Source organism: Carettochelys insculpta, chromosome 20 (genome assembly GCF_033958435.1).
Source record: "Carettochelys insculpta isolate YL-2023 chromosome 20, ASM3395843v1, whole genome shotgun sequence".
Lineage (NCBI taxonomy): Eukaryota > Metazoa > Chordata > Testudines > Carettochelyidae > Carettochelys > Carettochelys insculpta.
The window spans coordinates 11,746,302-11,771,845 of record NC_134156.1 but is presented as its reverse complement, the minus strand read 5'-3'; the positions used below and the strand labels follow the sequence as shown (position 1 = coordinate 11,771,845).

Sequence of the window (25,544 nt, the reverse complement as noted above, 5' to 3'; positions counted from 1 at the left end):
AGGAGGCGGTAACCATACGGCTGCATCCAGCCTTTGTTCCCAAAGTTTCTTCCGAGTTTCACATTAACGAACCTATTGTTCTACCCTCGTTTTATCCAAAGCCTCATAACTCCAACGAAGAGGCGCGCCTACACCTCCTGGACGTGAGGAGGGCGCTAGCCTTCTACGTAGACAGGACCAAGTCCTTCCGGAAAACGGATAGACTCCTAGTCTCCCTCGCTCCCAAATCGAAAGGAGAAGGTCTCTCCTCGCAGAGAATCTCACAGCATATTGTATCCTGCATAAAAATGTGCTACGAGCTCAAAAAGACTCCTTTATCGGCCACTCCCAGGGCTCATTCCACTAGGGCGGTGGCGGCATCAACAACCTTTTTCAAGGGCGTTGCGTTAAAAGACATTTGCAGAGCGGCGACCTGGTCATCCTACGACACCTTCGCCAAACATTACGCCCTTCACAGGGTATTCCAAGAGGATACCCGTCTCTCTGCAGCGGTCCTCTCGGGGACAAGCTGCACATAATCCGATTACCCACCTCCTATCTTGGGTTACTGCTGGGTAGTCACCTATTGTGGAGCACCCACGGGGACACTCGAAGAAGAAAGAAAGGTTACTCACCGTAGTAATGGTGGTTCTTCGAGATGTGTCCCCGTGGGTGCTCCACTACCCGCCCATCCTCCCCGCTTCGGATCTCTGTTAGTGTTTTGCAGGGGCACCCGAGGCGGTTGGTCGAGGAACTGGCGGGGACCGGATCGCGCACATGGCCAGGAGCGCGCAAGGGAGCGGCGCGCGCCGGCGCATGCGCGGTCCGGCAGAAACTGCTTGGAAGATCCGATCTGTGGCGCCGGGCGAGCCCGACACCTATTGTGGAGCACCCACGGGGACACATCTCGAAGAACCACCATTACTACGGTGAGTAACCTTTCTTTATATTACATGTATTAGATTTCCAAGCTTCACAATAAATCATTTACAAAACTGCATGTGTCACAGCAGCATCCATCCAATTGCTACCACATGTATTGTAACCAGGGGAGCCGACAGCCTTGCTGGGCCCCTGGGCAAGTTGGGGCAGTAGCTCTGTGCTCCTGGAAGGGACAGGACCTTGGACAAAAGGGGCAGGGCTGGAGAGCAGCTAGCCCTCAGCACCACCTGGAGCATGCCATGCAGCCTGCCCACCCTCCAGCCAGCCTTAAGAGCCACTCAGAGTGAGCTGCCCGTCAATTCAAAGGGTCCCAGTCTCTGGCCACTACGCTTCTGTGGTAGTAGCAGCCAGAAGCCCTGGGCCCTTTCAAATTACCAGGTCCCAGGCGAATCACCCTCTACTCTGTCAGCAGGCCTGATTATAACCCAGAAAGGACAGGACAACAGGGAAAATCAAATAAGGTACCAGGAAGCCAGGTACAAAGCCAACCAACCTACATGCACCTGTTGTATGAACAGGACTTCAGATTGCAGGGCCCAGGTGACTACACTTGATAGCTCTGAAACTGATAGTGCAATAAAATATCCCAGGATGAATAGCAAAAGTAAAATGCCAATACATGTAATATTCTGTGTGCAACTCTCCACAGGATGGAATTCAGGCAGACTTATCTTGCAGCTTGCATAGTCTGGCACTAGGAATCTCACTGGTAACATATAATTCTAAATAAAGATGCCTAGAAATAGATGTAACAGAGGGTGGAGACTGGTGCAGAAAATCTGAAATAGGAGATGTCACATGATATGACACAATATTCTCCGACAGAATCCAAGTCACCCCTTTAGGTGTGGGTTGGGGGGGTGTAAAGGCTGTGAACACATGCCCCCCCATGTCCGGTTTCTCTCCCTTACTCCCTGCCGCACTGTGCAGGGGGAGCTTGCAAGGCACAATGGGGGAACCCAAGGCACCCTGGCAGCTGTAGTTCCTTGGCCAGCTACCTGCCTAGAGAGGTGGCCCTGGAGCAGGAATGGGACTACATTTCCCAGCATGCCTTTGGCCACCAGCAACAGGAAGGAGAGGGGGACAAGAGAATCTTGTTTGTTCACTTAAAATATTACAGGAAGATCCCAGAAGGTAATTTCTATAAAATCTTTATTACTGTATCTTTTTTGGTTTGTTATAACAAAATCATTTTACCAATCTCTTTTATTCACACTCACTGCATGACTATTTTGAACTCCTGTATAGTTAAAAACAATTGCAGTCCACGCTTACAAAAAAACACCAACCCCACAGAAATTCCTGCATGTGGGCCTGCTAGTACACTGTTAATCATCTAAAAGTCCATCCAGTTTCATGATGCTGAGATCAAGGGCCTATAACATGTTTATCCATTTGTTAATTTTTCTTTCTCTTTTCCACTGAATTGATTCTAAGATGCAAATTTTCTCACCACTTCTGTTACAGACATATCCATCTAGAGTGGATTATGACTCTCCCTATAAAAGTTAAAATAAATGCAAATGTCCTGCAAACCAGTCACATATCTTCCTATTTCCATCTCTCTCTCTTTCTCTCTCTCTCTGCATATACCTAGATACAGATGTACACACAAGTTATACTTTCCTGAAAGGTGATACTTCTAACTCTTTTTGACATAACTCATTTTTCTCCCTTAGGTATCTGAATCATCAAATCCGTTTCTAAATCGCATGCTAAACAGAGACACCATAACAAGAATAACGTACAAAAGTAAGTTGTAGTTTTTTTTAACCATGGAGATCAGCTGTATGTAGTTAATATAAAAGCATGTATTTTGCAAACCACAGAGTGTGAGGGACTTATAACAGTGGGCAAAATCTGCAAAGCTTGTATTTCTAGTTATGGTTCCCAGCTGACCTGGTGATAAGTTTTAGGGTATAAAATAATCAAAAGTTAAAGTATTAACTTGGTGGGTAAGAGATATGTATTCCTCTTTCTGATTGCCCAAACCTAGTAGAGCCATCTGTCCATACTATGGATTTTGAAAGTTCAGTGCATATATTGTATCTGAGGAAGAAATAAATTAATCAGACTAAATTTACCAAATATACATATACTATTCTAACATCCAGAAAAATGCATTAATACTGGAAATTACATGTGGATTATAACAAATCAGAAATCTAGTTCTGTGCTTTACCATAATGTATTTTAACATGAAAGGGGATGTCTCCCATTTTATTCAATATTCACCATATTCCTTTATAATACTTGTGTGTAAAAAGGTACTGTTTCTACTTAATTGCTACTATATACAGTGGAAGTAGCATGAACATGTCACAAAAATGAGTACTGTACACTTGCTGTATGTAGAATGTGTTTCATAGACTCAAAGGGTTGGAAGAGACCTCAGGAGGTCATCGAGTCCAACCCCCTGATAAAAGCAGGAGCAAGCCCAACAAATTGTCACAGCCAGGGCTTTGTCAAGCTGGGATTTAAAAACCTCTTGGTAAGGAAGTTCCACCACCTCCCTAAGTAACCCATTCCAGTGCTTCACCACTCTCTTAGGCTGTTTCTACACAGGCAAGATCTTCCGGAAGAATGGTGCCTTCTTCCGGAAAATCTAAGGAGCATCTACACATACAAGGCACTCTTCCAGAAGAAATTCGGAAGAAAATGCCCTCTCTTCCAGATTCTGTACTCCACTTCAGAATCAGGAAGAGGGCCTTCTTCCAGAAGAATCTTCCAGAAGAAGGCATGTGTAGACTTTCATGGACCGCTTCTTCCGAAAGAAGTGGTCCTCCATGGCAGCAGCCTGCTGGAGAGTGAGGCTTCTCTAGACACCCCCAGCAGGCCTCTATGGTCTCCAGGTCCTTGTAGCAGGAAGCTTGAGAGTGTGAGACAGGCAGCACATGCAGGGTTGCCTACCAGACTCCCCCAAGGTCCCACAGCACCCAGCGAGTCCCGACCTGCAGAGATGGCCAGCAGGCCAGCACCCCACACTGCTCAGGGGAGCCCCAGGAACCCAGAAGAGGGCAGCCAAGACCCCAACCATGCTCCAAATGGAGGACCCTCTTCTGGACTGAGCCAGAGCTCCAGGACCTTCTGGGGCTCTGGCGTGATGAGGAGGTCCTCCGGGACACCAGCGGGTACTGGAGGAATGCCCCAGCTTTTGCCCGCCTCACCCAGGGCCTGGCTGCCTGTGGCCACCCCTCCCAGACACCAGAAGAAGTGAGGTGTAAAGTGAAGGAGCTGCAGCAGGGGTACATGAGGCCCAGGACAGCGCCCGCAGATCCAGCTGTGTCCCTGCCAGCTGCTTCTTCTACCGGGAGCTTCGGGACCTCCTGGCTGCAGATGACGCCTCTCACCCAGCACCACCATGGAGACAGCCCCCTGCCATACCGGAGGAGGAGGAGGAGGGACCTGCCACTGTGGATGTCGCATCTGGTGGGGAGTCCACAGAGAGGTCCCTCGTCATCATGCTGCCCTCCACCGCCAGCAGCCAAGTCCCCTCCAGTCAGGCATCACCCGACATCTATGAGGCCACCTTGGGTAAGTGCACACAGTGGCAAAGCACAGTGAGGGGAGGGGGACACCTGAGCCCCAGCCCTGGGCCCAGAAGCCCTAAAGCCCATCCCTGGTCAGAGCCCAGGGCGCACCCATGCCTGCAGGCAGCACCTGGCTCCCTCTCCCATGGAACTCCCCCGAGCATGCTAAGGCCCCCCTGGGCAGCATAGCTGCATCCGGAACCCCCCATGTCTGAGACCCCCCAGCCCACAAGCCTGTTGCCACGGTGGGCCACCATGGACAGCGCCCCGGCATCGTGCCTCAGGAGCTGCCGCGGTGAGTGCACGCAAGCCCGCACAGCAGCCTCCCCTGGCACATGCCCATCCTGTGGGTCCATGGAGCGGGTAACCAGCCGGGGAGACTGGGGCCATGCCACCCAGGTCCCAGATGTGGCACTGACTCCCCCCTCTACCCTCACCATCTCTCTCTTAACAGTGGCACCATCCGAGGGCCGGGGCAGCCGGACAAGGAGCCCAGGGCCTGCCAGCCCTATCCATACCGAAGGACCCAGCAGCCCACCAGCTGGGCCTGCACCAGCCCCCGCTGTGCAGCGGCCATGGGTGTGCCGGACCAGACACAGCTGCTCCGAGGATGAGGTTGTGGCCTACACTGCGGCCCTCTGCCACCAGAACACCCTCGCCAAAAGGTGGCTGGCCCTCGATGAGGCTGAGCTGCAGTGGAGGCAAGACACATGGGGGGAGGTGGTGCGGATGCTCCACACCATGTGTGGGGCCCTAGCAGGCCAGCCCCCCCCAGCTGCTCCCCCCGCAGTCCCCCCCAAGGTCCCCCTGCTGTCTCCCCAAGACCCCCTCCTGCTGCCCGCCAGCTGCCCCCCCCACATTCGCCCCCCTGCCCCCCCAGCTGGCCCCTTGGCTGCTCCCATCCCCCAGCCCATGACCCTGAGGCCATGGCCACCCTACTGCCCTCGGGCCTGCCCGACGCTGCACTGAGGGACCTCGCAGTATGGCTTGTGGCCGTGGTGGGAACCATGGAGAGTTCCCCGAGCCACGACTCAGCCCCCCCGGCCCTTCTGCTGAGGCTGGGCCAGGTGCTGACCAGCCCTAAGTGCCGGTGCTTCCGGGCCCATCAGTGCCCCACAGGCGACTGCATACCCGGGATGGGAGAGGCACCCAAGGGTGCTAGGGCTCGCAGCCTTCCACCCCGTCCCTGGGGCCCCCACCATTCCTGCCCCAGTTTCTGTCCAACTTTAAGTGCCCCTGCCCCCTTATTCCCATGTATATAGTTGCTCCCTATGAGGTTTTGGTCCATATTTTTATTATTCCCTATTTACTATTTACGTTGGTCACTGCTGTTAAAGGTTGAGGGTTAAATACATGTTTACATTTTGCACCCCCCATGTCCCTGATTATTGTGGGGGATGGTGGGAGTTTGGGGAAGTGTGTGGGGTGTGTGCATGAGGGTGTGTGTAGGGGGGCCTGTGGGGAGGGGTGTGGGGTTTAGTATTCCTTTCAGCTGAATGCCTCCCGAAGCACCTCCCGGATCCGGAGCCCATCATGGTCAAGCCGCCTGTCGGGGGCTACAGTGAGCTGCTGGTAGCCAGGGGCCAGCTCCGCCATCCATCCCTGGGGCAGCGTTCCCTCACATGCCTCGGTGAGGTTGTGGAGTGCATAGCAGGCAGCCACAACCTGCAGGACATTCTCCACCCCTACATCGAGGCGTGTGAGGAGACATCTGAACCACGCCTTCAGATGGCTGAAAGCGCACTCGACGGGATACCGTCCCCATGTGAGATGGGCGTTAAACAGCTCCTGGGAGGGTGTGAGGTGGCCTGTGTATGGGTGCATCAACCAGGGCTGGAGTGCATAGGCTGGGTCGCCCACAAAGCAGAGAGGCATCATGATGTCTCTGATGGCGTGCTCCCGCCAGGGCACAAATGTTCCGGCCTCCATCCTGTGGAACAGGGCGGAATTCCGCAGGATCCGCATGTCATGTGCTCTGCCCGGCCAGCCAACATTAATGTCCGTGAACTTCCCACAGGCGTCCACCACTGCCTGGAGCATGATGGAGTGGTACCCCTTGCAGCTGACATATCAGCCAACACTGTGGTCCGGGGCCCTGATAGGGATCTGCATCCCGTTGATTGCCCCGACGCACTGGGGGAACCCAAGCACAGTGAAGCCCTCGACGACTGCATCCAAGTCCCTGATGCACACCAGCTGCCACACCAGCACATGGTTGATGGCCCTCACAACCTGCAGGGGAATGGGAACGGGTGCACTCATGGGCATACACAGAAGGGTCCCTGCCCCCTTCCACTTCCACCCCTTCCTTCCCTACCGGGACCCCCTGCTGGGGCACCCCTCCGGCAGCAGCCATGTGGTATCCCCTCTGGGCTAGGCCTGCCCGCCTCCCCAGTCCTGTCCCCTTCCAATCAACACCTGGGATCCCCCGAACCCGCCGGTCCCCTCCCTCCTGCCAGTGGGGCAGGGTCTGGGGCAGGGCTTACCTGGAGGACTATGGCCCCGATGGTGGATATGCCCGCCCCAAACTGCTGTCCTATGGACTGGTAGCTGTCCAGGGTGGCCAATTTCATACGGTGATGGCCATGTGCTTCTCCGGGGAGAGGGCCGGCCTCATCCAGGTATGCTGGTGTCGTAGCATGGGGGCGAGCCAGCTGCAGATCTCCAGGAAGGTCTCTTTCTTCATCGGCAGGTTCTGCAGCCAGTGATCATTGTCCCACTCCCACATGATGACCCTGTCCCACCCAGCAGGGGTGGTGGGGGTTCAGGACCCACAAGCCTGGGCCACTGTCTCCACAGGAGGCTGAGGAGGGTGGCCAGGAGGATGGCTAGCCTGTGGGTGAAGTCCTTTCTGTAATGTGGGAGCCATAATTGGACACAATACTCCAGATGTGGCCTCACCAGTGCCAAATAAATGGGAATAATCACTTCCCTAAATCTGCAAGCAATGCTCCTAATAATGCACACCATTATGCCTTTAGTCTTCTTGACTACAAGAACACACTGTTGGCTCATTTCCAGCTTCTCATCCACTGTAATCTTTAGGTGTTTTTCTGCCAAACTTCTGCTGAGCCAGTCAGTCTCCAGCCAGTAGCAATACTTGGGATTCTTCTGTCCCAAGTTCATTTGTCCTTGTTGATCCTCATCAGACTTCTTATGGCCCAATTCTCCAGTTTACCTAGGTCACGTTGGACCTATCTATATCCACTAGTGTATAGCTTAGTGTCATCCTTGAACTTGCTGAGGGTGCAATCTATCCCCCCATCCAGGTCGTTAATGAAGATGTTGAACAAAAACAGACCCAGAACCAACTGTTGGGGCACTCCACTTGATACAGACCGCCCACTAGACATTGAGCCCCACCATGTCTCTCATGCAAACAGGCCTCCCCCATTCAAAATCTGAGGGAGGGAAGCTGCTTCTAACTCGAGTGCAGACACTGTGTTCTTTAGCCTTTCATCAATGATTCTTCCTCCTCTCTGAAAACAGAGTTTGAACTATATTTGTTCCAATCACACTGAATTTAGGTCATGAGATGAGCCATGAATTTAGGCATTAACATGAAAATGCAAAGTGTAGGTAGTTCTACATTTCATAGTCAAACATTATTGGACCTGTTTTAAAATTTGAATTATGGTTAATATTGACTCTCATAAAATCAAACCATAAATAGGTACACCCAGCACACAATGTGCTGCTGTAGTACATAGAGCTTGCTTTCTGCAGTAACAAGTATTGATTAGAAGTGGTTTTTGTGCAAACTGAGAATGTGAAAAATGTATTGAAAGTAATTTTGCAGTTGCCTTGGGTGATGGATTATAGTGTCATTGCTAAAAAAATAATTTTACTATATTACAAGGATTTCTATACTGCATTTCACAGCTGGAGACTTTTAACTTGCACTCTAGCTATCCCCTATTACAGTCAATATTCGATGTACTCATAACAAAATGGCCAGTCCAAATTACTTCAGTAACAGCATAGCCAAAGTGACAAGTTCAGAGCAGATCCAAACTCAGGTACAGTAAGTAGGCCAGCTCAAGCAATAAGCAGTAAGAAATGTTTAGTCTGTTACTTAATATGCCCAAGGACAAACTGGGGCAAAAGGGTTATTTAAAAATATTTAATAATATTTAATAATGTTAATTATTAAAATGAAGGTAACTCCCCACCACCACCACCACCACGCGCACACACACTCACCCTGGGGATTCCAAAGTGGGTTTTAAATGCCTGTTTTATTCTCCTGCCAGTGGTTCAGCGCCACGAATTACATTTGAGCAGGTTGAAATGACTGTTTGTTTAAATAGACTTAATCAGGTACTATGTGACTACCTCTAAAGAAAATAATTGCTTTAATATTCATGTTTAAAGTAGGGCAGAGGAGGGACTGAAGGTAGTTTTCTTTGATTTCAAAATGGAAATATTGTTTTTTAAAACTGAGATATGCCCCCTTATTTTATACATTTGCTGGTAGGGAACCCCACACTTTCCTTAAAGATGGAAACAAAACAACACTTTAGCTTCCAATGAATCTGTGCTGAAATTCAGCCTTAATGTACTGCCAAGAATCCATCTGAAAGGAAAAGGCTGCCAAATATTGGACTTCCTTAAATGTAAAGCTTAACCATTAACTGCCTCAAAGGGGAACATATGAATAAGTGTTTCAATTTTCACAGATTCAGCCAAGAGAATAGATAGGCAAATATCCTGACAGTCTTCAAATTTCAGAGGCTTTAGTTTTTTGGTGCCCAATCTTAGCCACCAAGGACCTGATCATCAGAAGTTCTGAGCTCTCAAAAGTTAAGGTGGGAGCTGTGGAAGGTTGTCACCTCTGAAAATTAGACAGCAAAAATGTAGCACTTTAAAGACTAACAAAATGATTTATTCGGTGATGAGCTTTCGTGGGACAGACCCACTTCTTCAGATCAATTTCATTTCCAATACAGACTGACATTTATAAGTACATAGGACAAAAAAAATTGCATTAAAAACTGACAAAGCAAAAAAGATTGAAGGAAGGGGTGAGAGGTGGGGAGATGTTAATTGTCCTGTCTGAGATAATTACGAGCATGAAAGGAAGGGAAGCAGTCCTTGTAATGTGTGAGGTAGTTGATGTCTCACATGTGTTAATGTGTCAAATTTGAATATGCACTCTAACTCACAAATGTCCCCCTCTAATTTGTTGTTAAATTCTCTGTGTTCCAGGACACAAATTCTCAGATCTTTAACAGAATGGCCCACTCCACTGAAGTGTTCACTGACCGGCTTATGTGTATTGAGTTTCTTGATGCCTGCTCTGTGTCCATTTATACTTTGGTGACGGTTTAGCCCCATCTGTCCAATGTGCAGTGTCAGGGCATTGTTGACACATAATAGCATATATGATGTTGCTGGAAGTGCAGCACGAGAATATGCCTTTGATCTGGTAACTAACATGGTTAGGTCCAGTGATGGTATCCCCAGAATACATGTTAACAGAGAGGGAGCCATGCTAGTCTATATATCAAAACAAAAAAGCAGTCAAGTAGCACTTTAAAGACTAACAAAATAATTTATTAGGTGAGCTTTCATGGAACAGACCCACTTCTTCACACCATAGCCATACCAGAACAGACTCAATATTTAAGGCACAGAGAACCGAAAACAGTAATCAAGGGGGACAAATCAGAAAAAAATGATCAAGGTGAGCAAATCAGAGAGTAGAGGGGTAGAATGGGGGAGGAAGGTCAAGAATTACATTAAGCCAAGTATACACATGAGCCCCTATAGTGACTCAGAAAATTCCCATCCCGGTTCAAACCATGTGTTAATGTGCCAAATTTGAATATAAAAGACAGCTCAGCTGTCTCCCTTTTAAGAGTGGTGCGAAAATTTTTCTTTAGTAACATGCAAACTCTTAAGTCATTAACAGAATGGTGCACTCCATTAAAATGTTGACTAACCGGTTTGTGGATCTGGAGAGTTTTAATGTCTGTTTTGTGCCCATTAACTCTTTGTCTAAGGGAGTTAGAAGTCTGTCCAATGTACAGAGCATCTGGGCATTGTTGGCACTTGATGGCATATATCATGTTAGTTGAGGAACATGAGAATGTGCCCGTGATTCTGTGAATAACCTGGTTAGGTCCAGTGATCGTATTTCCAGAGAAGATATGTGGACAAAGCTGGCAGAGGGCTTTGTTGCAAGGAAAGGTTCCAGGACTGGTATTCCTGGGGTATAAACTGTGGCTGTTGGTGAGGATCCTCAGAAGGTTGGGAGGTTGTCTGTAGGAGAGAACAGGCATGTCACCTAGGGCCTTCTGGAATGTGGCATCCTGATTAAGAATAGGTTGTAAGTCTTTAATAATGGGTTGCAGTGGTTTGAGTTGGGGGCTGTAGGTGATTACCGGTGGTGTTCTGTTCTTGGCTTTTTGGGGCCGATCTTGGAGTAGCTGGTCTCTGGGTATTCGTCTGGCCCTGTCAATTTGTTTTTTATTCCTTCTGGTGGGTAATTCCAGTTTATGAATATTCGGTAAAGATCCTGTAGTTTTTGGTCTCTGTCAGTTGGATCAAAGCAAATGTGATTGTACCTAAGGGCTTGACTGTAAACAATGGATCTAGTTATGTGTGCAGGATGGAAGCTAGAAGGGTGTAGGTAAGTATAGCGATCAGTGGATTTCCGGTACAGTGTGGAACTGATCGGGCCATCCTTGATTTGTATTGTAGTGTCCAGGAAATGTATCTCTTCCATGCAGTAATCAAGGCATAAGTTCATGGTGGGGTGCAGATTGTTAAAGTCTCTGTGGAATTCTTCTACAGTCTCTGTACCATGGGTCCAAATCATAAAGATGTCATCAATGTATCTTAAGTAGAGGAGGGGTAATAGAGGACAAGAGCTGTTCCAGGTCAGCCATAAATATATTAGAATATTGTGGGGCCATGCTGGTGCCCATAGCAGTTCCACTAATCTGGAGGTATAAATTGTCCCCAAATCGGAAATAATTGTGTGTGAGAACAAAGTTACAGAGGTCAGACACCAGATTGGATGTGGTGACATCAGGGATGGTATTCCTGATTGCTTGTAATCCGTCGTTATGTGGAATATTAGTGTTTAGAGCCTCTACATCCATTGTGGCAAAGATGGCATTATCAGGAACTTTTCCAATGTTTTGTAATTTCCTCAGGAAGTTGGTGGTATCTCAGAGATAGCTAGGAGTGTTGGTGGCATAGGGATTGAGGAGGGAGTCCACGTAACTGGATAGTCCAGTGGTAAGTGCACCAATACCCAAAATGATAGGGCATCTGGGGTTTCCAGGTTTGTGGATTTTGGGGAGTAAATAGAATAATCCAGGCTGGGGCTCAGATGGTGTGTCTGAGTGAATAAGGTCCCAAGTAGCAGCAGGAAGTTCCTTAAGTAGTTGTTGTAATTTCCTTTGGAATTCCAAAGTGGGATCAGCGGAGAGAAGTCTGTAAAATGTGGTGTTGGAGAGTTGTCTGGCTGCCTCCTGTTCTTAGTCTGACTTATTCATGATGACAAAGGGGGTGCTGTTGTCATCATGAAAAAGTCAGACTATGAACAGGAGGCAGCCAGACAACTGTCCCACAAAAGCTCATCACCAAATAAATCGTTTTGTTTAGTCTTTAAAGTGCTACATTTCTGTTGCTTTGTTTTGTTGGAGTATAGACTAACACGGCTACCTCTCTGTTACTATTCTGAAAATTAGGTCCTGTGTGTCTAAAGACGAGCATCCAAAATCAGAGGTGACTTTTGTCAGTCTGAGCATAACGCTCCATCTGCACTAGCCTAAGATTGGCCATGGAAGGCTGAATTTGGTATTACTCCTCATGAAGTCAGGGGTACAAAAGTTGATCTTAACAGCTCTTAAAGTTGGTGGAAGAGCCCTGGTAGTGTGGACTAATTGCTTGGAAAATCGACTTCAGTCAGCTAGGTTTGACCTAACATCCTAGCGTAGAACAGGCCTAAGTAACTCGTCCAAGGTAACAGATGGAGCCAAGCTAAAATTAAAACTTGGACCATTTAGTTTCCTATGCCAGTCTCCATACTATGCCTTTCTCCTGATGGATTATTGTTTAGGTTTCTAGTTTTACCTGACCACAGACAGCTGATCTACATAACCTTTCAAAATCCCTTCCAGATCCATGTTTCTATGACTCCATATTACGAACCTAGAAGATCTAATGTAATTGAGTAGCTTTTATTCCTTAAGAACACAATATTCTCTGTCAAATATCACTAGGTATTTGAGCCCTAATTAACCAGACTCAAAAAAGCCCAGTCTTGCTCCCATTGAAATCTATGGGTGTTTGCCTTTGACAGCACTGAGATTAGGTTCTACCATTTTAGTGTGTTGCATTTTTAATTTAATAAAATAAAGTATGTAGCTTAAGTAGTTTCTTAAAGATTTGTTGTGTGTGGTTTTTGCTATGAAGAGGGGATTAAGAAAATCAGTTTAACAAATGCAGAGAAAAGAATGAGAATTTCACCATCCGTAAAGAAAATTGTCAGAGTCAAGACCTTTATGTAAATTAATGTGAAAGCTAATGAAATCTAATTTGTGTAGAGAAAAGTTCATGAGTTCAGAAATTATCCTGAGGCATAAGCAGCTCAAGAAAAATAGAGTGTGGGTAACAGATAGGAATGATGCTTAGAGTTCAGCAAAGTCACAATGTGCTTATTAAAGAAGGATATATAGACAAAAGATGCAGAGAAGCCTCAGCTAGAATAAGTGAACCTTATGAAGTCTATACCTTCAATATAAATCATGTTCGTAAAAAGACATCACATCAAAGGGTGGTGATCTATTGTACAGGTTGAACCTCTCTCATTCAGCACTCTTGGGACCTGACAGATGCTGGACAAAAGAATTTGCTGGACCATGGGAGGTCAATGTTGTGTAGCACACTACCAACACTTTCACTACTTATTGGGTTCTTAGAAGACATTTAGAGGTAAATTACAGCTAAATAACAGCACAGAACACTGAGAGCCAGGACTAGTAGCTGGAAAAAAAATTTGTGGGAGCAAGGGAAACTTGGCCACATCTGTGGTAAGTAGTCATCTGGCTAACTAAAATCTTACACGTTTACAGATGTTGCCAGACAACAGAGTGATGTATTAGAGAGTGTCAACCTGCACTAGTGACAATGCAAGATTTCTGTTACAGTCCTACTGGGGAAAAAAGTAGCTAAGATATGGAAAAATGGGAGTGCATGGGAAGAGATGGTGATGGTTCAAGGCATATGTTGTTAGTAAGGTGCCACATGCCATAGGTTTCTTCTCAAGACACATTCCTCGTGGAGTCTGCCTATTTTTACTATGGACTTGAACCAGATAAGGACCTGGCTCAATGTTTGCTTTTATTGGGCTAGAATAATTTCTTCCACCACTTCATTGCCCTTTGTACCCCTTTCCTTGGGCATATTAAGATGGTGAGAAAATGCTACTTCTTCTGTCATTCCTGTGAATTGCTATTTAGTATGCACTCTTCTTTTTCTTGATCTAAACGTGCTCCAGATAAAAACAGAGACAATGGACCTGATTCATCCCAAGAGGGGCTCTATTGCTCAGAATTTCAAGTGGAAAAAATAGACTATAACTTAAACATAATTCAACATTAACATCAGTGTGGGCAAATAGCTCTCAGATGAACTGTTCAGCCCCAAAGAAAAATATCTTGCTGGATCCTGAGACTCAAACATGGTAATATGGGGTCTGATCTAGCACAGTTAGCAAACTACCCTATCGTGGGAGATCATCTTGGTTATAAAAATCTTGCGGCTCACTGAGATGAAGGAAAGCCACTGATGAGGCCAACTGTCTAGCCTTGATTGCCCATCACTGGTCTAAACCAACCCTCACATGGATCAGATACACAGAACATTATGGTTTTATAATTGTGTTTGAAATCTCTGGATTATTAGTAATGCAGATGAGATTTATTGAATGCATTGCATCACAGAAAGCAAATAGATCTAACAGTGGGAGGGAGGTACACAAGGAAACACATTGCACATTATTTAGGGATAAATTCCTATATAGGTACAAAAGAGGCAGAAAGTCCAGGGATCCTCTCTTCCCAATTCAGAGTGATATCACAAAGGGAGTTCTTGCATTCAGAAAATGCAATGATTCTACAGCTAGTTCTAACCTATGCACAGAGGGCCAGGCAGGCCTGCTGACGAGTGTCAGGGGGACAAAGGGGGCAACTGCCCCAAGGCCTGGTGATTCAAAAGGGCCCATGGTTCCTGGCCTCCACCATTGTGGCAACAGCCAGAGTCCTGGGCCCTTTAAATCACCACCAGAGCACCACATGGCACATCGCGGACAGCCCTCAGTGGTGCCTGGGGTAAGTGTGGCACATCCCAGACAGTGCTCAGTGCTGCCTGAGGCAGCTAATTCCAGCCCCACCCCTTTTACCCAAGGCCGTGTTTCTATCTGGGGGCACAGAGAAAGGGCCCTGCCTTGCCCAGGAGCCTGGTGAGGCTGTGAGCCCACTGGGATGAGATCTAGTCCCTACAGTTCTAGCTCAGAGATGTGAGTAACTTGCTGCACTCTCCCCAAGACCACCACATCATCAGCCCCAGTCTTCTTATGTTCACAGAGGTCCTGCCAGTAACACGTGGTTTCTTGGACCTTACACTAGGCCACAGGGACAGGCGGTTTTATAAACCTCAGTCCTGCCCTAAATCATGGTAAGTGTTGTCTGAGATGACTGAACAAAACCACCTATATGTACACCGGCTAAAAGTCCACATTAAGAATAATGGGCTAAATTCACCATTGGCATAAAGAGGACAATTCCACTGGAAACAAGCAGCTGTTTCTGTGTTTATCCCAACAGTGTAGTTCCCTTTGATACCTTGCAGTATTGCTTCCAGCCTAATTCTTGAAGTGCCCATCTATAAGTGAAATAAAGAGATGTGACCCAAAAAGAGCCATAAATTATCAATATCCCAGATTTTCACTAATTTCTTTTTCCCTCCTGGTAGTTGCAAACCTACTGCAGTTTATATGGATGTCAGTAGGAGAATTTGTCCCTTAGAGTTTGAAACAATGTATACTTACTGAGTCCATGTCCTTTAGAATGAATACACCAGTCTCCCTGATTCATAAATAATGAGAAGGGTATTCATATGGGGAAAAGAGGTGTGTAATGATTATATAAAATAATCACTGGCATGAAAAAATGCATTCCATGCTCACTACTTCCAGCAAAATTATTGCTGTGCTGTTAATTATTTTATTAATAGGGCTTAGGTGTGTTCAGTCATCTCTAGCTGTTAAAAATTAAGGCCATTCTGGCTCAGTAATGCAACAGTAATTGTTTTGCACATGTTTTGGCTTGGAACCAGATTCAGGGTCCCAGGATGGCTGCTGAATATATCACCAAAGGTGATAGATTCAGTCACCTGCGTGAGAGTAAGTGTGTTCCAGTCTATATTATCACATATGAACTGATTTTAAATAGATAATAGGTCTTTTCTTGTGTAACTCACTGGTGACCGTGTCTAGTCTCTCCCAATCCCAGTGGATATGAATCTATAAAGACACATCTATTTATTTAATTAATTATTTAAAACATTTTTACACCGCCTCTCTATTTCAAATATTCGAGGCAGCTTGTAAATATTTTAAAAAATATAAATGTATATAGAAAGATGTAAAAATACAAAATTCCAAAGGGACATAACACCTACTGAAACATCTGAAAAACAGAATCACACACACAAACTCCAGTAAAGCTCAAGAGAAAAGGGTGGCTTGACCATTTAGCTCATGCTGTAGCAACTCATGCATTTATCTCCTTAAATCCCCAGTGTGTTGGTCAAGATGGCAGCCCTCACATTTGTATTCCCTGGGCATCCCGACCATCTACTGCCTGAGACAGGAGTTTGTGACCTGAAGGGGTCTTTTTATTCCCCTCGCAACTCAACAAAGAACAAGTATTTTGTCTGAGTAAGCCTTATCTTTCAGCAACAATTTCCCAAATTGAGATTAAATATCACTTTTTTTTAAATGTGTCCGTGCTTCCTTAATCATTTTGACTTTTCTGATTTATTTTTGGAAGGTAGGAGAGGGAAAGAGAGGAGGAAGGCATGAAGGATGTATAACTGCGCAACAATACCATGATCAATCAAATTTTACATAAAATTTGTCGTCAGTGAGAATACTGAAACAGTAGATACAGATTTTATTATACTTCAGACACAAAGCAGAGCATGAATAAAGTAAGTTGATATACTAAGGCTGTGTCTAGACTAGCCCCAAACTGCGAAGGGGGCAGGGTATTTTGGGTGTCAGGAGATTACTAATTAAGTGCTGCAGTGCATATGCAGTCCTTCATTAGTCAAAATCTCCCCCATGGCAACTTCAAAGTGTGAAACTTCGAAGTACTGGCTCACATGTAGTTTTGAGAAGTAAAAGAACTTCAAGGTAGTGCGGGCACTTCGAAGTACCCACAGCTACATGCAAGCCAGCACTTCGAAGTTTCACACTTTGAAGGTGTCTCAGGGGAAATTTTGACTAATGAAGTACTGCATATGCACCGCAGCAATTCATTAGTAATATCCCAACACCCAAATTACCATGCCCCCTTCGAAGTTCGGGGCTAGTCTAGACACAGCCTTAGTGAGTGAAACCTGGAGAAATGTGTTTTCTGTGACAGGCATGTACTGTAACTGAATCAGTCAAAGATTCATTTACTTTCATTGAGTCTTCACATGCTTGACCATACTTTGACAGCTATTTCTGCTGCCATCAGAGAAAAGAGTAACTAGTGAAATAAAGGAATTGCCTGACTTGTCCGCTGTCTAAGGTGAAAACTATCTGAACTCAACATTTTTAGCTTTTATTAGCCAAAATTAGCATGAATTTCATAAAAGTGATCAAAATATAGTTACAATATCAAAAAATCTTTCCCTTTTCTTTTTTTAACCTTATCTAAAAGATTTGTTGATTGTAAGTTAATTGCTCATTAACATGCTGTTTTTATTCTAGTTCACTTTACAGTAAGTATTGCACGGGAAAGTTCAGAAAAACTCAGTAGGAAGTTGTACCATTCTGATAGATATTAGAAGCAATGTGTGTTAGACTGAAATCTCTAATCTGTGACCAGGGATCTTAGCATTTGGTTTCCATTAGCTTGCATCCATCCCTCCCCATTAATGTCAATGGGTATTCCTTTCATTTCCTAAAAGGAGAAGCAGTGTGGTTAGTATGCAGCATGGCAACATACCTTCCTTGCCAGCGTACAATTCTCATGCTTATCTAATGAAGTATAACAAATGCCACAACATGCAATTGAAAGCAGCCACTGAAAGGTCACCAGTTCTTCATCTTACCGCCCAGCTTCCTCAACAGTACGTGATTGGTAGAGGAGGCAGGTGAAAAAGTTTAAATGTAAAGTATCATAGCACAATATCTAGTAAGAAACTGCTGCAGTTTGAAATTCTGCAGAGAATATTGGAAAATCTGACTTACAGGTTTGAAAGACTTGCAGGAAGCTCTGCAGGGTCAGTGTTATATAACTGCAATAACACATACACTGGAGCAGAGGCTGAGCGGCTTCAATGACTCTTAAAAAATATATCCGTTTCTAATTATATGCTGGCACATGTTTGCACTCTGCAGTCATCTGCAAAGGTACACCTCGTTAATAACATAATCAATATGAAAAAGTGGAAAACCCAGTAAGATTCTTTACAGCATATTTTCTCCCCTCTAACTTCAGCATTCTGAGTTTATATTGCATCCACTCCCAGCATGCTCACGAAAGGCTAGCAGGCTTCATTGAGCAGCTTTATCATCATACATTAACCTTAACAAGGCAGAACAATCTTCTCTCAAACAAGAGTACTTAAGTTTTAACGCTCTTGTCCTTCCCAAGGTTTTATTGAACAAAAATTGTTCATTGCTCTAAAAATATAGTAAGTTGGCATTCTCCAAAGACTTCTGCAGACAAATCGAGAAATACAGCTTCAGATGGCTTTAAACCCAGATACCCCAAACAGGGCCAAATTCTCACTGCAAATGCTTGTGCGGAACTCCCACTGAAGTCATGCGGAGCTGTGTGCAAGCACCTAAGGACAGAATTTAATCCAGGTAAAGTTATTACCCTAAAATCTTGTTATCTGCCCATGTGTTGAACAGTTTGTATAGAGCTCAATGTATATCTATTTGACTTTCTCTTTCAGTAAAACTAAGGTTGAGATTCTAGTGTAACAGGCACGTGCAACACAAATTGTCTTGTGCAAATATTGCTTGATCTAAATGGTTGTCCTCCTTTTTTTCTCTAGATGATGCATACTTACTGCAGGGACTTAACATTGAGGAACTTTATCCAGAGACCTCTAGTTTCATTACATATGATGGGTCAATGACTATTCCACCCTGCTATGAAACAGCAAGTTGGATAATAATGAACAAGCCTGTCTACATAACAAGGATGCAGGTAAACTAAAATTAATATAATGGATCTACTAAATGTCATCAAAATAAACATATTAAATGTGCATTTCTGTAGCATCATATTTGAAATTATGTTTCTCTCTTTTATTTCTTTGTTTTAATACAATATTCTACCTTCAATTAGTTTATTTTGGAATTTCTGCACTGGGGGGGTGTTAAAATGACTGCAAAATACTCAGATGCGGAAGTATAATTAGGATTATTCTGTGCTAAGTCAGAAAACACTAAAAACTTTAGAAGCGTGAGGTTTGTGGTCGCATGAGGAAGTGGGATATCCAGTTTATGCAGTGGGAATGGATCTAGAGCAAAGAGCCTTTGGGGAAGATGCCAGTCTACATTTTCTGGCACAGAAAAAGGTGGCAGGATCGATGCAAGCACGTTTGTTTTAAAAATTCAGAAGACAGGCTTTGGTTCCAGAGTGATATAGTGAGGACTTCTGTTATATAGATACTTGCAGCTGAAATAAGTAGTGAGTAGGGGCTAGACTCATTGTACTCTCTACTCAGCACTAATTAAGCCTCATTTGGGCTACATCTACACTTGCATTCCTCTTTCGAAAGAGGAATGCAAATGAGGGAAATCAAAAATGCAAATGAGACATGGATTTACATATCTTTCATTTAATTTGCATAATCTCTTTTCAGAAGAGATTCTTTCGAAAGAAAAAAAAAGCAGTGTAGACAGGGCTCTTTCAAAAATAAACCCCATATTCAAAAGAACCCTTCTTCCTGAAACAAGATAGGAAGAAGTGTTCTTTTGAGGATGGGATTTTGTCATGATCATGAGGGTTAGCTAGCAGCCTGGGAGTAAAAGGGTTAACCTCCTTAGCCAGGTGGGGTTGGCCTATAGGTAGGTAAGAAGTGAATTTTTTGGCTCCTCCCTTTTTCTGTCCTCCATTGCTGCTTCTTCTTCCCAGCCATGAGGGAGAGAGACACAGAATATCTCCCTCCAAGAACAGGCCCTCCAATCTTCTGTAAGTAGGGTAAAGTTTAGATAAGTCCGTTAGGCTTTATTGTTTTATGGTTTGGGAAGTGGGATCTGATGTCTGTGCACTTTTTAGAAACGTTCTTTTACTCCCCTAGTAACTTAGTTCTTGGCCCCTGGTGGAGACTCCCCATGTGTTTTACTTTGTGACTCTTCCATCTAGTCATGAGGCTTGCAACATGAATATTGTTGTAATAATAAAAGTTCTCTCTTTTTCTTTTTGTTAACCTGGTATTGGTTAAAGTTCGTGTCCTGGTTTGTACTTTTGGGACTGAGATTTCCCAAGTAGTCTCTTCCTGGTTTCCTTATTATTATTTGGGTAGTGGCAGTGAATTTTGTCCCCAAAATCTAAGGTTTTTAGGATTTTGGGAGGGAAGTTTATACCAAAACTCCCACTGAGAGACTCACAGAGAGCAGATCCTCAAGTGTGGGTTTCTGAGAAATGAGGGTGGAAGTCAAAGGATGGCACCACCTTGTAGCAGGCTGTAGTACTAACACAGCACCACCTTCCTCACATCCTTTCTCAGCTATCCCAAGACCTCCACATCAGGCTGTCTTACTTAAATAATACCCCTCCCTGGGACTGATTTATTATCATAGCTTAGTTCCTATATCCTGTAACAAAAGTCTCAAAGTATAGTCCATAGCATCCCCAGTCCACATTGTTCTTAAGACCCCACTCTTTCCAGCAGGAAAACCACCAATGCCACCCCCAGCCTCCCTTCTTGGAGTACATCCTCCCCATGTTTTGATGTCTTCCACCATACTTAGGTTTCTTGTTAGTCTTGTTCTGTCCCTCTGTCAGGACAACCATCCTTGCCTTTCCAACTCAAATGTAATCCCTGTCTTCCCAGCGATAACCCCAGAGCCTCTCTGCTGGGAGATCATCCTTGCCTGAGAAGCAACTGTCACTCCCCGCCAGCCTTCATACTGGTCCCCTGGGCCCAGCTCTCTGATGCAAAGATATCAGGAAGTCCCTCATCTCATGGTAGTGATCCTCATCAGGCTTTACCAGTTAGATGCATATTAGTTCTGCAGTTTGACTTAATGGAATTCATACAGTACGCTCACACTTGAGAACTGATACAAAGCAGAAGATTTGGTCATTAACACTTCTACAGTAAACAAAACCCATGCATTGGTGTAGTTCTCTCAAAAATCTTCCAAGCTCATTAAATGCCCCTACTTTACTCACTACTCTAATTAACACAGTAGCTTCCAGGAGTAAATGGTAATTGGATAAATGCTCTTTCACCTTTAGATTGCTGCTTCAAAAGTCATTGTAGTCTAATAGCTGGTTTTGGACATTTGCCTTCCCTACAAATACCACCTTCACAACTGGCAACTTTGTTAGTAGTCATGATAGGTAAGGACTGCACATAAGGAGCCCCAAATCAGAACAAAGCCCATTAGGAGGGCATTGTAGGAATGACTGCACTGGTGCTGACCAAGTGAGATTTTTTTAATGAACAGAGACAACTTCAGTCTCCAAGACTGTGTCATGTCCAATGCCTTACAGCAGCACTAACTTCTTTAAAAATACAGATGTGGTACCAGTCAGTCTCCCCATCCAGATTTCTTTGGCATAACTAGTACGTGAGCACTTTCACCCACAGCTCTCTTCTCAATAGCAAGCAATTGAGTAGTTACCATAACATCTTTGGCAGCTGTCTCTTGTCATTGATCACATTCCCTTTCTCTGCTCCTGTTTCCACTATGTAATACGAAGGATACCATATACTCCCTGTTCAGCCAGGAATCCCTCCTGACATTTCCGTTTACTCTGCACAAAACTGGGTGCTTTGTTTACAACGGGGCTTAGCGAAACAGGACTGTGACCACAAAAGGAATGGTTTTGTCATTAGTTAAAGTATCCCAGTTACCCCAGGGTTTAGTATAGACTGAACCTCTATCAACCCACCCCAAGCTCCAAATCACAAAAATCTTGTTAGATTACTTTGCATCTGGGTAATGTAATTAGTTTTCAGTATTGTTTATTTACAGTGAAGGATAATACTGCCAATCCGTTTTGTGTTTTATATAGATGCATTCTTTACGACTGCTAAGCCAGAATCAGCCATCACAGATATTTCTGAGCATGAGCGACAATTTCAGACCAGTCCAGCCTCTCAACAATCGATGTATCCGAACTAATATCAACTTTAGTTTACAGGGTAAAGATTGTCCAAACAACAGAGCACAGAAACTACAATATAGAGGTAGGTTTTACAAGAGGCAGTCTCCAGAACAATAATTTCTACTCTATGTCAAACTCCTTTCCTCTTGAAAATCCTCATTTGATTTACATAATGTTATTTTATATAGTGGTGTACTGTAAGACAGTGTTCCTCAACCAGGGCTATGAGTACCCTTGGGGGTTCACTGAGGTCTTCTCGGGGATACATCAGCTCCTCTAGATATTTGCCTAATTTTGTAGCAGGCTACATAAATACACTATTAAAGTCAGTACAATCTAAAAGTTCATTCAGAAAATGACGTGTTTCTACTGCCTCATATTCATTACGGTGAAATGTCTGTACATTACCATTCAATTCATTTGTTTGGTAGTAAGATTGCAGAAAGTCAGCAAGATTTTAGTAGTAGTCTTCTGTGAAATTTCTGCAAGTTTTAAGTGAGGTATAACTTGGTTGCATGCAAAACAAATCTGACTCCTGAAAAGGGTACAGTAATCTGGAAAGGTTTCAAGACCTCAGATTACTTTATGACCCAGTATCTCAACCCACTTAGGGTATGCAAGGGAAGTCTGGGGTACTTATAATTTTTTTAAAAGGAGTACTTTATGAGAAAAGGTTGAGAAGCTCTGCTATAAGACGTATTACAGTAAATCAATACACAAATATATAGAGTAGCATACGAATGTGTCAGATTTCAGCTATCAAGTTTAGAATATCTGATATATGAAACATTTTTTAGTGATGCACTGCAGCACAACACTTTATCCCACTTTTTTACAATAAGATTATTTGTAGCTGCAGGTTGTTTTCTTGAAAAAGAGGAGTTGTGCCTGGAAATGAGAATCAAAACATAATTGTGCTAGGAATAGCTCCACACCAAAGATTCTGATAGAAAGTGGAGTAAAATAATAGGCCATATGACAACAGCAAGAAATGCTACACAGAAATAAAACGTAATTATGACTTTTCCTTTTGAGAGCTCTATCTAGCGAGGTTCTCTTTGGTTTTCACAGTATTATTGGGATGGGCCCTACTTTGAGTAGCGCGTTCCATGAGATGACTTCTGAGATGTCTTCCAGCCCTAACTTTCTATGATTTTATGACAACAGATGTTGTGCATTCAGAACTCAGTTACTTTTCATTTTATTGTTGCATCCAGAATAGCATCCGTCTCCCTCTCCCAGAGCTGTGTTAGCTCTACGGGGATTATGGCAATAAACATTGGTAAAAATGAGATCATATTTAAAGTTAGCAGATATGGTTTAACATATATTTAAGCAGCTCAGCTGAGTAGTCAGGCTCCATTGTGGATTTGAATTACAGTAAGTTTGATAAAAACACTGTTTTCCAAATTATTCAGTTCATATTCCGCTCTTCCTTTTGCCACAGAAAAATGACCGAGGGCATGGGAGGAAGATGTAGAAAGACAAACATTTCTGAAAAAAGACAAAAGTATGACTAAAGATTTCATTTTCCAATTTAAAAAGCTGCCTATTAAAAAAGACTTTTTGCAATTCAATATTTTTCACTTCAAGAATTATTTACCAGCTCTAGTCCAGTGTTCCCTCTAACTTTTTCCATCCATGGGCAGAATAAATTTTGTCATGTGCTGCAAGTCATGTGTCCATGTGCATGTGTGCACTCTGTTAATTGGCTGGGCAGCACATGAATCTCTCCTGTCCGCCTAGGCACTCAGCTTACAGGGAGCAACACTGCTGAAGTCTACTGTGCTAAGACTAGGAGGAGGCCCATTCTCAACTTGTAATTTTGATATTGCTGATGGCACTCAGTTTTTTTACAAACAGGAAGTTTATATTTGGTGTTTGGTAAAGTATAATTGTTATTACTGTTCTTTCAGTAAATGAATGGCTCCTCAAGTAACTAAGACAAACAGGAAACCCTCCTAACCTCAGTGGAATGCTACTACTGTGAATTGACATAATCTAGAATGCACCCAGCCTCATTCACTCTTTTGGATTCATGACAGTATGTGCAAATGTGCTGCGAGAGAAAAGCTGCCAAGATGGAAACTCAAATCAAATTTCATCCATATGATTGATCGTAATAAAAAAGACAATAACTACAGTAAATGTGATTACAATTTTGATACAGTTTTCCTGAACTAATTTAGCTTCACAAAGAAAGACGTTTCAGCCTTTGTACATACGAAATTCTTTCTTTCCTCCCCTTCAAAAGAAAAAAATAAATAAAAAGGTGGCTCGGTGCAGCATCAAAGTGGAGTTGTATTCTGTGTGCCAAGTAATCCTTGGAAAGTTCATTATGTCCATATCATTAACGGATATTGACAAGACAGAACAAGAAGATTGTAGAGGAAACTTATTTCTAGGTTATGATCCTTCTGTTTATTAAATTAAAAAGGACCAACATTGAGAGATAAGTATTGTAAATATATCACTACAGAATATAAAGAGAATTGAAATATATCCCCCTTTGTCACATATCTGTAGTAGGATTTGCCAAGATTCTGTTTCTTGTTTTACAAAGGTCATACATTGTGTTTGGTTACTGTTAACAACTCAATAAATGTGTTTAACAAATTAATTTAGTACACTCGCTTTGGTTTATTTTTTCTTTTTAAAACGCTAAGCCTTTAGCAATTGTGGCAGCTTTACTTTCTTTTTTACTTGATTTGTCTGCAACCAGTTTCACTGACTAAATGGCAATTAGGAATGCATTTCACAAAGCTAGTGTAACTTTAATTCCATTTCATGGGTTATCATTAAGAAGAATTAGGTGGCAACTGAAAATGGATTTGATTAAAATTACCATTTCCCCACTCTGAGTCCATTATTGAGACATACAAATTCAAACTTGTAAATTGCTGGAAGGGATTTATCTTCTTTACAGATGTAGCAGGAGCTGACCAAGTTAACGTTAATGCCTTTTTTCTTGTTTATTATGGTCATTCGCTGTGTTTGATTACTGTCAAGAACTCAATAAATGTGTTTAACAAGTTTGTGTGCATATTTTTGATGTTCTTGTATATTACCAATGTCAAAGTTGTCACTGCCTAGATAGATCTTCTATTTCTGTTTTAAAATGTCAATGGAATCAGGTTTGGGTTTGTTCTTTGAAGCCTAATCTTGGAACTGTTCTCCAGTTGGGGAGCAAAGTTTCTAGAAGAACAAAGTCCAAATGGTTTCAATATATATTTTGCCCAAATAGCTGGCAGCTGTGTTCATCTGAGTTTGTCTGGTGACAGAAGGTAGGAAAGATAAGGCAGGTCTCCATTATAAAACTTCTAATAAGTAATAAAACCTATTTGGTATTTTACTGAAAGTTAGTTGAGGGGATTTAAGAAAGAAGGAATGATACGATAGAAAAGACACCAGTGAGGATTCATGCTGTGCTTTGGATTAAGTGAAGCTAGTATATAGGGGCCTTCCCAATAGAGAAATGCAGTAATCACGCTGGGATACCACAAAT

The 25,544-nt window shown here is 43.7% G+C and overlaps 1 protein-coding gene across 1 annotated transcript in view; it reads left to right on the top strand.

Annotated features, from left to right (window-relative positions):
* CA10 (carbonic anhydrase 10) overlaps positions 1-25,047 on the top strand; it is a 454,392-nt gene extending 429,345 nt beyond the window's left edge. The window contains exons 6-9 of the mRNA XM_075014587.1: positions 2,601-2,673; positions 18,747-18,901; positions 21,947-22,121; positions 23,956-25,047. Of these exons, the coding sequence (XP_074870688.1) occupies positions 2,601-2,673; positions 18,747-18,901; positions 21,947-22,121; positions 23,956-23,978 (426 nt within the window). The 3' untranslated portion in view covers positions 23,979-25,047. The remainder of the gene's footprint in view (positions 1-2,600; positions 2,674-18,746; positions 18,902-21,946; positions 22,122-23,955) is intronic.
* The last annotated feature ends 497 nt before the right edge of the window (positions 25,048-25,544 follow it).